At 34.4% G+C, this 12,915-nt stretch overlaps 1 protein-coding gene across 1 annotated transcript; it reads right to left on the reverse strand.

Moving 5' to 3' along the window:
* Window positions 1-93: 93 nt before the first annotated feature.
* Window positions 94-9,698, reverse strand: LOC107447887 (transmembrane emp24 domain-containing protein eca). Its single transcript, XM_043043510.3, has 4 exons — window positions 9,434-9,698; window positions 3,510-3,730; window positions 2,346-2,492; window positions 94-1,236 (listed from the first exon to the last, which is right to left on the reverse strand). The coding sequence occupies exons 1-4, from the start codon at window positions 9,567-9,569 to the stop codon at window positions 1,087-1,089; spliced, it is 654 nt and encodes a 217-aa protein (XP_042899444.2). The 5' UTR covers window positions 9,570-9,698; the 3' UTR covers window positions 94-1,086.
* Window positions 9,699-12,915: the final 3,217 nt, after the last annotated feature.

The raw sequence follows: 12,915 nt of genomic DNA on the forward strand, positions 1-12,915 counted from the left end.
ACCTTCTTAGAGTGATGGCCAAAATCATTTTAATAAACCTATTAAAACACTAAGCACTTCTCTTCCAAGGTTTTTTGAAGAAAAAAAATATGCTAGAAAGAAATCATCATTTTATTTATTTTTCTTTATTATTAAATATAAGGAATAGAAACAAAACATAATATACAAATTTTAACCTTTCCGATGTAATATGCCCAATCAGGGACAACTTATTTCGTAAAAAAACACAAACCACTAGAAATATTAAAACTATTTGCTAATCAAGTTATATGGTGCTGATATTATTGCAAATTTGTAAATATGCATATAATTTTGTGAATATTCTTTTGCTATGAGGCTAAAATTTCAGACAAAATAAGCAGTTTAATTAGAAAATCTGCGAGATAGTTGCGTAATTCTACCGTAATTTAGACAGTAAATAACTCAATTTGGCGATATTTTTGCAGACTCGTGATGCTTGGTGATAAAATGATTGTTCTGGAGGAAAATTCGAGTTTCGAAGCGATAGGACTAATATTCGCTGAATTATATACGAGAATTATTTAGAATCATGTCGAAAGTACCGGAATTTCCTACATAAATAAGAGTGTGCCTTGTAGAGTGGACTATTAGTTTGCTTGTGACTGCAATAGTGTTCTGGTTCTCTAGTGAGTTCATTGAGCAGTCTGATTTGCTGTATTACGCTGTAATTGAGAGCTAAAAATAGCTGTATTTCCTGGAAGATTCTGTTAATAAATGTTTGCGGGAAATGTTTCATTCATCTGCAATCGAAACGAACCTCTGTGCTCGATACAATATATATTTTATGAAAAGACGGTGCTGCCTATTGTCAAAGCAGCGAATATCATGTTTGAATGAAAACTGAAATTTCCCTACTCATTAAAAGTTAAGTTGACTTTTTAATTTTTTGCAACTGTACGAGAAAACTTAAAAACAAAAAAATTCTTAGTTTTCTCCTTACAGCTATTTATTGTTTAGATAAATCTGGTTAGTAAAGGAAGCGGTTTAAGCGTGAGGTTCGTTATCACTTCAAATATAATAAATGAAAGTTGGCAGCTGTGACGGTTGTATTTATACTTCATAAATTCACACCAGTTTCTTCGATTCGAAAAACTGTTTGTATCGTTCCATCTGCCAAACTGCAATTAGGACTAGAAGAAAAGTCTGACCTACTGACCACATGAGAACTCTACGGCTGATGGTTTCACTGGAATCTCGGAACATAGCCTCTCTATACTGAAAATAAAGCAAATTTTTAAGAAACAAATCAACTTACATAAATGAAAAAAATAGATTTTTAAAAAGGGCAACTATAAAATAAACGCATAGAAGTTTGTTTTTCAAAAAAAATTTCCGGAAAAATACTTTTATGAAAATACGAGTGTAATATTAGCTATTCTGTGGGTAAACCACCTAAAAATTATGTTTTAATCTTGTTTTGGGAAGATTATTTCCCTTCTACATGATCATACAAATACACCACTGGGAAGCGCATAAACCATTATAATATATTGCATAGCTGCCAACAACTACAGATTCTCCATAGTATCTCATTTTTAGATTTAAAGTGGTAATGAATCTTACAAATTTCTTTTTAATTCTTCGATTAATAAATTTAATTTAAAATGATTTTGTCTATGACTAAATGCAAATAAATCAACGTTTTTATAAATGAGCAAGTGCAAGCCATAGCAATCGTTATATAACTTTATAACCAAATTAGTTCCCTTTATCTTCATAATTCATCCGTAATCTTTAAAATTCATCCAACTAAATGGGCAAAATACCTAGGTATTACTATCACCTCTAATTTAAATGGGAACAAGCACATTAATAATGTAATCAAAAAGCCAATGGTGCCTATAGGGCCCTAAACTTAGTTTTAAAACTCAACTCTTAGCTTGACTTAAAATGCAAAAGAACGTTTTATCTCATAGCTATTCGGCTCATCCTAACATATGCTTGTCCAGCGATCACGATCCTGAATAAAAATAAACTCTCCGATAAAGAAGGCAGAATTATAAGAAGAATGGTAGGTGCACACAGATTTAAATATTGTCCAGATCAACGATTACATAAAAAACTAAGCATCAATTTTTTCGATTAAGCATATAACTGTAGGTACTGCTAGTAATTTCAACATTCTACTAGATATTGACCTCATTGAGAACAATACTAAATTCAGCGCTATTACTGGAATCTTCCTTCGTGACATGAAATATCCATAAAAATGACTATTTAAATATGGGTTGGAAAAGGAAAAAAAAATTGACTATTTTTAACATTATTATTAAAAAAAATAAGAATAAGGGATATTTCAGACATATATAGAAAATAAATATTACTCTCAGATATTCCATTTCTTTCACCACTTCCGCAGATTTTTCGAGTAGTTCTTTGTACTTTGTGTGAATGTCAGTTAATTTTTCTTTCTCTGCCGTTAATGAGTAATTAATTCTATGTTCACCTTGCGTCAAGCCAAAGTCCACTCTCTAAAAAGAAAAAAAAATTAATTCTATTTTTTATTTAAAAAAAATTACCTTTTACAGGCTGACATCTTGAAAAAAATGTAAAAGTGGTGGCAAAAATAACGATACATTTCTATCAGTGTGAAATAAAAGGCACAAAACAATCTCTTGTTTTTCACAATATGTTTTTAATCTAATTTTTCTTTACCTGTTTATAATTGCAGATTTGTGCGCTTATGGCAGACACGTCCCGCAGTGGACTGATCCTACAAACACTATTCCCAGTAGAACACCGAAGTCAAGCATTATTGGCTGCGGTCAGTAAACGGGTAGATGATCACTTTGATCATCCTGCGTAGGGACCGAGGGTGCGCGGTATCGGTCCTCGTTGAACTGTTCCGCCGTAAAGTGTTCGACTTTACGCGCAGGTCGTCGGGCTACCAAAGCAGGGGAGCCATCCCCTCTACAGAGGATCAAAATTTGCGATGGCATGTCTTCAGATCATCCTCAGGGATATTTCCCAGACCGTCGCTAACAGCCCATTGTGTAGCTCGAGTGTGACGTCAATAAAGTACCTATCTATTGCAGACAAGGCGTACATGCTCTTGTCAAGCTGAAGAACAGATGGCTCAAGTTAGAGAAGGCCATCGCAAAGATATTCCAGGGTTGCGGCTGGTCTCGAATCCGCATCTTATGAATGGTAAAATTACGCGCAAATTTAAACACAAATCACAATAGTTAAATTTTTTAGAATATTACGCCTGTTCACACACCACCTCGTAAGCATAACATAAGCGGAGGGATACACCGGAAGTGTTTTCCGGTTTTAGGAAGCTTGTTATTGTTTACACTCAGTCAACCTTCCATAGGCGTTACTTATTTTGTTCTTATTTAAAAAAAAAAAAATCTGTCCTTCCCTTTAATTGTTTTCATTATTGTATGATTCGTTTTAGTTTCCTATTTTTAATCATGGAATAAAAAATATTATTTTTTGGCAATTTTTTCTCAAAGAAATTTACAAGTTCACAAAATTTGACATACCAGCATTCTTCCTGGGATGGACTGCTGTTTTGTATGCATGCAAATCAGGTGTTCTCCTGGTTCGTGAGATGTGAAAGAGAAGCGACCTCTTTCACTATACATTCTGGAGAGTAGAATATGCTTCTTGGGATCTCGAATCTCAACCATCATTCCTGCTGTTTGGTTGACCAGATGATGGTTCAATGTTTTTCTCCCAATGAAGGGCGTGCATTTGTAATGAGCTGCAAACAAACATCTATTTTGCATGAAAAGCGTATACGGGGTCACGAAACGGAGGAAATTTATTTCCTCGCGTTTCGACGAAGAAAAGGACATAAATAAGAAGTTAAGAGGACGCAGGAGAAAATTTTCCCACCAAATTCTTTTTCACCTCCGTTAGTAATGTTAAATTTAAAGTTTGGAAGAAAGTGAGTACAGATAAACTTAGAGTAAATCATGAAATTTCAAGTGTTCAAAGAAATGTTTCGAAAATATCACAATCGCGAGCAAATGATTGCATAATTACTTCAACGCAGACTTTAATTCTAATAATCCTGCTTTAATCTCTTTGCATATTGACATATTTTTTTTAAAAAAAAATCAGCATTTGAAATTTTATGTCGCATTCTAGATTTACATGGAATCACTTTCTCTATAATTTAAAGTTTTATATTACTTTGGAAGAAAATTTGTCACGAAATGTTTCTCTTAATACGAAAGGTGATCTTAAAAGCGAATTCTTCTTATAAATAAAATAACTGTTTAATATTTTGTTTTATTTATGCTTATTAGTTTAAGCGGGTATCATAATAATTGGTGACCTCATTTCAGTTTTGAGGTTAAGGAATATTTAAGGCAGGAGAGAGAGGCGTTTTAATGAAACAACAAAAGAATGGAATCAACAGAGATCCGCCAGAAATAATGCTGAAAGTCTGTTATGTGTAGGTCTTTTTAACCGTAACTGTTCTGACTCCAAAGTCCCGCAGTGGACTGATCGTTAAGACACGGTTCCCAGCAGATCACCGAAGTCAAGCATCACTGGCTACGGTCAGTGTGCAGGTGGGTAACCACTTGGATCAGCCTGCGTAGGGACCGAGGGTGTGCGGTATTGGTCCTCGTTAAACTGTTCTACCGTAAAGTGCTCGACTTCGCGTGCAGGTCTTCGGGCTACCGAAGCGGGGGTGCCATCCCCTCTGCAGAGGATCAAAATTGTGATGGCATGTCTTCGGATCATCCTCAGGGATGCTCCCCAGACCGTCGCCAATAGCCCATTGTGCAGCTCTAGTGCGACGTAAATGAACAACAACAAGTTCTGACTCCAAACTCCAGAATGAAAATGTGTACCGTAAGTACGGAACTTTTATAATTTTTCAGAAAAATATAATGTTTTGTCACTTATGTTGAATGGTTTCGGCAGTTAATGCAACCTCATTCTTTGCGCCAACCTTGAAATAATACTCCCAATTTCACCTATTTTGTAACTACTTTCTCCACATTCTTATCTTTTTCTTTGGTTCGTTTTATGATACGAATTTATGTTAGGATTTAAAACTGTATTTAAAATCAATATAACATTATGCATCTATTATCACAATATTATGTATCTAAAAGCTAAAAATTTAGAATTGCATTGATAGATAAGGTAGTTATTGACATTATTTATTCCTAATTCAATTTTTATGTAGTATTGAAGTGCATAGAAAATACGTCATATAGTATATCTGCTACCGTGAATGACCAAAATCAAAAGAATGTCGACTTTCACCGGTGAATGTCAACAATCACATAGTTGCTTTCGTGAATGTCCGAAATATTTGTTATATCCGATTTGATATTAATTTATACTTTGATATTATTAATATTTATTCGATATTTTGATATCTGCTGAGGATAGATTAGGAGAAACATCAGTGTTCGGAGTACCGGTTAAATGCATACCGGGCAGTGGCATTTGACCTTAAGACATAGACATGGAATGAAAAAGGAAAAGTTTCACCAGATAATTATCATACATATTTTTTAAACTTTATGTGTTTTAATGCAGACTTATACAAAGGGTGGTACTTTTTAAAAAAAAAATAATATATCACCATTCGTATTAGACTACATTAAAATACAGCAAAGGCTTTACATAGCTTTTTTTAATTCTTTTTTTTAAAGAAAAAACGAGAATGAATTTACTATTTACAGTAAGAAATCTTTTCAGTGGTAAGGAGTGTATTGTTGTATGAGTAAGAATCAAAAACATGGAAACTAACAAAAAACTAAATAGTTGACAAAACAGATGTTTCAGAAATATTCTGACCTCAGATCATTCAGGACTGTACAGTAAAAACCAATCCCCATCAATATAAAAAGAAAAAGATGGAAATGGATAGGTCACGTATTGAGAATGCCTCCACCATCTTAACGTGGGCACCAGAAGGCAAGCGAAAAAGAGGCAGACCATGGAGAAGAAAGGTGCAAGAGGAAAGAAGACAGGTGGGATAGACGAGCTGGTCCGAGGCGAGATCTTGACAAAAGACAGAGTGATCAGGCGCTAACAATAGTCGAATTAACTCATTATTGGGTTGTAATATTTGGGCCGGGATAGCGTGGTTGGTAGGGCACTGGGCCCATGTCCAAGAGGTCGTGGGTTCGATCCCCACCGGCCGAAGACTCCCCGTGGTGACTGATGCGCTTTAAATCTGTCGGGTCACAAAGTCCGTCATGTTCCCATAACAAATGACACATCTGGGGGTACTGATCCAGGAGTTTCCTTGTCTTCTGGATTGGGTTCAAAATTACAAGGCTACGGAGTAGAACATTGGTAGTTGTAAACCCAAAATTGGGTAAGCTGTTTGACGGCAGTTATAAAATAAAAAAACAGATTGAGAGCTATGATAGCTCAGGGGATAGATCGTTCTCCTTCCAATAAGGTGAACCGCGCTCGAATCCCAGTGATGGCAGGTCGAATCGAATTCCGCATCCGGCTTGCACCGACCACAGTGATGACGTAAAATATCCTCATTGGCAGGCGGATCATAGGTTAGAGCAGAGGTGTCAAACTCAATTTTGCAGAGGGCCATATATTTAATTTAGAATGTGTAGGCGGGCCAGATTCAAATAAAAAAAATGTTCTGAACTATTATAACATTTTATTTATCTAATTATATGGTATATAATATACGGTTGTTAAAAATCATATCAAAATTATAAAAGATGGTAATTATTTTGAGCTCGAGAATCCAGATACCTGACTTCTCTTGTTCTCAGAATGCGTGCTGCATGCTTTTTTAATTCCGGGTAGTTATCCAAACTCTTGAAATATTGTGCATAAAATGTAAGAGCGTTAACCTCTTTAAATTTTTCTTTCAAAATACTGTCCGAATTGAAGATTTATCAACTCCATTTGCGAATGAACTAGTGCCTGTGAAGCTTCAAAATTGAATGGATTGTTGAAAATTGGGAATTCCGTTTCATTTATTTTGTGGAAGTCTTCGAAACGATTGTTGAATTCCGTGATCAGATTTTGCAGAAGTTGAGAATACTGATCCAATTTTTTTTGGTTCACTGTGCCAAATGATTTTAAATGAGAGAAATGATCCAAAGTTTGATTTTTTACCTGATTTTCCCACAACCTCAACTTTGCTTCAAAGACTTGAATACATTTGAGTGACAATCAGATTTTTACCCTGTAACTTTACATTCAGATCAGTCAAGTGTTAATTCATATCTACCAAAAAGACACAATCAATCCACTTATCATTGTCATAATCAATTGGGTTGCCTTTTTCTTACATGAAAGCTTGAATAGGGTCACGTAATGCAAAAAATCCTTCTAAAACTACTCCTCGACAGAGCCAACGAACTTCAGGGAAATAAGGGACATCAAAAAAATTTTCGTCCAAATCTCGTTAATTTAGTTACAATGCCCGAATGATTGCCACCCATGGCAGGAGCGCCATTCGTAGTTGTGCTGCTAAGTATATTCCAGTTGAAGATTTCGCCTGTTGCTAAGAAATGTCGTTACTGTCTATCTCTCTCGCTTGTCTATGCCCGCGCTGCCCTTGAAATTACTTATAAATGTAGTGTGCACATTTTAAAACTTCCGTAGAGGAATAGAGTGAAGTCTAAAAAACACGATTCCTCTTTTTGTGACATATCGCGATCGCGGGCCGTATTGATACGAACCGGGGGCCGGATGCGGCCCGCGGGCCGTATCTTTGACATGACTAGGTTAGAGCCTCCTTACCGTCAGGATTACCATGGGAGGCTTTCCTCTTTATGTAATAGATCACCGAAGTCAAGCATCACTGGCTACGGTCAGTGTGCGGGTGGGTGACCACTTGGATCAGTCTGCGTAGGGACCGAGGGTGTGCGGTATTGGTCCTCGTTAAACTGTGCTACCGTAAAGTGCTCGACTTCGCGCGCAGGTCGTCGGGCTACCGAAGCGGGGGTGCCATCCCTTCCGCAGAGGATCAAAATTGTGATGGCATGTCTTCGGATCATCCTCCGGGATGTTTCCCAGACCGTCGCCAATAGCCCATTGTGCAGCTCTAGTGCGACGTAAAGTAACAACAACAACGTAACGCAAATGCGAGTTAGTTCCATTAAAAAGTCCTCCACAAAGGCAAATTTCTCCCAATATTGGATCTAGGAGTTTCCTTGTCTTCTGGATTGGATTCAAAATGACAAGGCGACGGAGTTGAACATTTCTAGCTGCGATCTGGAAAATATAGTCCCCATAGTTTGGTCGGGAGAGCGATCCAAAGTTAGGACCTCCCAATGTTAATTTTGCTTTTTGCGTATTTCACCATACCTCGAGAACTTACTGGGCTAATTGAAACATTTTTGCATACAATTATAAAATTCGCTAATCCAAAAATAATTCCATGCAAAAAATGAATTTTTGTAAATATTCATTATTTTTTAATATTTTATTTAATAGAAAATTTTGTTAATTCTAAGGTATACAATTTTTACGTCATTATAAAGTATGTAAATTAAAATTGCGATATTCAAAATTGTAGCGAAATCGGCTGATAGTTTCTGATAAACAGAATTTTGAATATGCGACTTTTTAAAAATCCTATTTCTCAGGAACTATTTGACCGATTTCGATCAAATTAAGTATTTTACCATGCAAAATTACATACCTTAAAATGACGCCAAAAATTGTGTACCTTACAATTCAAAAACGTTTTACTGCTATTAAATAAAATGATAGAAAATAATAAATATTCACGAAAAATTGTTTTTGCCCGTAATTATCTTTGAATAAGCAAATTATATAATTGTGTACAAAAATTTTTCAATTCTCACTTAAAAATTCCTCGAGATACGGTGAAATACAAAAAAAAAAGTAAAATTAACATTAAGACTTCCAAACTTTGGATCGCTCTCTTGACCAAACTATGAGAATCATATTTTTCATATTGCGGCTACCCCCTATATTTAGGGGGGGGGGGCAGAATTCAAATCAGGTGAGAAATCCAAATCAGATGAGAAAAATTTATGTTTATTCAGAGAAGGCCTGTTTTTGTGTCCGACTTTTTAACTTTCATATCGTCTGCACTAATTAATTAACAGATTTGAGGTCACTCCCTTGGACCATTAAAAATGAGTTTTAGAACGTGAAGATCTGATCATTAGATCAAAAGTTATTCAGGGTGGTCCGTTCAATATTTCGGGCACTATACACCAATAGAATCATAATCTAAACCTGCTGTGCCTAATTTGCGTTTATACAAACCGAAAAAAAAATTAGGGATCTAAATTAAATAATATTTAATTTTGATGCAAGAATCTGCTTTTTTTTTTTTTTTTTTTTAAATTTGTTTTCGAGGCGGGTCAGAAGTAAGTAGGGTGTGGAGCCTCAAAGTAAAATTTAAAAAGAAAACAGAAAGAAAAAAAAAAAAAACAAGTTAAAATAATAAAAAAGTAAAAATGAAAAGTTCATTTACCAACGAGCAATGTTTTCTTTGGCAATTCTCGTATGAAGCATTTTTCCTCGCCTTCTTTCAGATGAAAATAAAATCCATGGACAGCAAGGAAAAAAGAACTACACATAAAAATTCGAAGGATGATCACGTCCAGCATTATTTTGTTCGAATGATCGAATGTTCAGCAACTTCACACATCAGCAAATTGTGTTAATCGATCATCCAAATCAATAATAATTCTTCTGACAGTAGAGATGTTTTGTTACCATGGTTGCTTAGGACTGAGATTTATTTGTTTACTAAATGAAGTCTGGTATGCTATAATAGAATGAAGTGGGGGAAAAAACCCTTACGTAAACTTTAATTAATATTAATACTTTTAAAATAAAAATATCTAAATAAATACTTAAAGTAGAATAATACTAATAATTTGAAAGAATAAGAAATTATAACTACATTAAATTTTTGCTTAATGACCCCAATATAATCGGTTCGTAAATTCGTATAATTACTAACAAGGTTATCTTTTTTCTGGCTACCTTAAGGAAATATCTATGCCTTTAAATTTACAGTATCTATACCAACGGAGAATAAGTATTGATACAGAAAATTGGTTAAAACGGATATAAAATTTATCTTCAATTTAAAATTGCGAACGTACTAAGCTAGACCGTCTAAGCCACTCAACATTAACCACTCACAATCCACCCCCCCCCCTCCAAAAAAAATTGCTTCCACCTTTTCAAGATTTAATAGTTTTAAAATAATTGAGTGAATTATTCTATAAAAAAAAAAGTTTAAGTATACAACAATACATGTATAAACGAAACTTTCTTCCTTTCAATTTTATAATTAATCATTACCTTTGTATAGTAGTATGATTTCACAATGGTGGAGCGGTGTGGCATAAAATACTGATTAAGACTCCCCTTCCAAATTTTTACGAAAATCGATGCCAACTGAGGAGTGGGGGAGTAAACGATGCGAGGGTAAGAGGCAAACATTTTTTAAGGAACTCGAAAATATTTAATACAACGAAAATGTTGCTCGATTTAATTAAATATTAAACAAATAAAAGTAAAATTAAATAAATTTTATTTTAAGTAACTTACCATTCAACTTTACTCTATTTTTTCAAATTATAACGATGATATCGTCAAAAGTAATTAGCGAGAAAATAAAAATTCTTTTAAAAAGTATAAACACGAAGAACGAAAAAGATTTAATATATTCATTGGCAACCATTTGTAATTCAAATCAGCAAAGCCTTCCAATGATACGTTTGAAATCACGTCAATACGAATCGCGATGTTTGATTTTGATATCGCCTGAATACGAATATCGATATTGGAATTTAAAGACGCGAATCCCGCCATTTGATTTTTAAATTGCATGAATTTTGAAGAGTTAATTTTAAATCGTGCGAATACGAATCGCAATGAGCAACCGATAAATAATGTAAATCTATGTTAGGGTTATCATTAAAATCGTATCAATGAATATTAGATTTTGAAAACGCGTTAATTTTAATCTCGTTATTGGATTTCTAAATCGTGTGAATAGGGAATTGTGATTCATTAACCGCGTGAATACGAATCAAGACATTTGATTTTTAAATCACTCAAATTTGAATTATGATGAGTCATTTTCGAATCCCGATATTTCATTTTATAACCGTCGTTGAACAGCCGACCCAATTTGTGGGTATATGACTACTAATGTTCAACTCCCTAGCCCTGTGATTTTGAACTCAATCCAGAAGACAAGAGAACTCTTAGATCAAATATTGGGAGAAATTTGTCTTCGTGGAGGACTGTTTGATGGAATTAACCTGCATTCGCGTTACATGGAGAGGAAAACCTTTCAAGGTTAGCCTGACGGCAAGAGGATTCTAACCCATGATGCCTCTACCACTGAGGATATTTTACGTCAGCACTGTGGTTGGTGCGAGCTGGTTCTGTTACGGAATTCGGATCGACCACCCATCGCTGGGATTCGAACCCGGTTCACCTCTTTTTGACTTTTTTTAAATTCATGTATATGATATTACATTTTAAAAACATAGCAGCAAAATGTAAGAATTTCTACGGGTGTATACTCGTCAGTTGTGTGCAAGTGCGTCAAAATATTCTTATTCTGGATGGTGTTGCTCACTGGTATGAGATTATGATTGAGGGCGAATCTGAGGCCAGCTGGTTATTTTACGATATGCACTTAATGATAAAAGCATACAATTTTTAGTGTTAGTATATAATATGATAAGGCATATTGTATTCTGTCTGTAAGGGGGAGAGAAGGAAAGGAATGCAACATAATGGTTTACATTAAATTGGATATCACAAATCGATGGGACATTGGGGAAGAAATTTGCTGTTGCATTAATTCAAATACTTGATCTTGTTTAATTCAGGTGTGGGAATTTCAAATTTGTTTTGCTTTAAATTTCTTAAAATAAAATTTTTTAAAAGGACATTTTTAGTCTATTTTTTGGGAAATGAACAAGTTTAAAAACCTTAATGATGAAAATTTAAACGTTATATACGTAACGTTTAGATGTTATAGGGGCACACGAAGAAACAGTTCATTATAGGAAAGCACCCCTAGTCGTGTTCGACGCCATTTCCGAGCATGGGTAACTATGCGAATTTTAATCCTGGTCATGTGCCCCAACTCCCCTAAAAGTTTGTCGCATTATTTACATGACCCACTGTTTTATATAACGTTTTTAAACTTATACATTTCGACAAAAAATTGTATTATAAAAAAATTATGAATGTTATTATGTTATTTTAAAAAATCTGCAGCTTGTGTAGAAAGAAACTTATTGCAAATTTGAAATCTGCCATACTAAAGTGCCTACGATTTTTACAAAAAATAATTTGTTACCCAGTATTATCCACTAGTTATTTAGGTTCTATTGAAAAGCAGTGCCTATTTTGACATTGTTATCTAATAAATTTTTCTATATATCGAATGAAAACAAATTAAATCGATAGGATAAATAATTCAGACATAATAAAAAATTTTATGACGAAAAGGAAAAAATTTAAACCTATAATAATTTACGCATTTGCCATTGTTTTGCTCCGAATCTAACAAAATCAAAACAGTGTATTGATAGGATTAAAAGTTCAAACATTAAACAAATTTTTGTGTATCAAAAGCTGTTTTGTACCTTTACCTATGCATTGGTTCATATGTTTTTTTTTCTTTTCTTTTTATTGATTATCGAATGAGAGTAAAATCAATAATTTAGAAGTTACAAACGTTTTAAAGGCTTTTTTTCGAAGGATCCGTCGTCCTATGAAATGACGCTTTTTTTGGGAATAATATGCTATTTTTATAACTGTTGTGAATTTACAACTGTTACTCGTGACTGTTAGGCCAAGATTAGTCTGTCTAAAGCCAGCGCTGTCTACACTTATTTTGAAAATGGCGCGCAACGTCAATATGGAGAAAGGCCACAGTTTTATGAAAGTGAAAAAAACTGACAATAAGCAGCG

This window comes from Parasteatoda tepidariorum, chromosome 4 (genome assembly GCF_982258835.1).
Source record: "Parasteatoda tepidariorum strain Cologne lab strain chromosome 4, Ptep-v5.0, whole genome shotgun sequence".
Classification (NCBI taxonomy): domain Eukaryota; kingdom Metazoa; phylum Arthropoda; class Arachnida; order Araneae; family Theridiidae; genus Parasteatoda; species Parasteatoda tepidariorum.

What these genes read in the sequence shown, in the direction of transcription:
- LOC107447887 (XM_043043510.3), bottom strand. Translation starts at nt 9,569, where the DNA reads ATGCTGGACGTGATCATCCTTCGAATTTTTATGTGTAGTTCTTTTTTC. An exon ending in AAAGAAAACATTGCTCGTTG is followed by an intron (nt 3,731 to 9,433) that starts GTAAATGAACTT and finishes GTTTGTTTGCAG; the next exon opens with CTCATTACAAATGCACGCCC. An exon ending in CCATCCCAGGAAGAATGCTG is followed by an intron (nt 2,493 to 3,509) that starts GTATGTCAAATT and finishes TTTTCTTTTTAG; the next exon opens with AGAGTGGACTTTGGCTTGAC.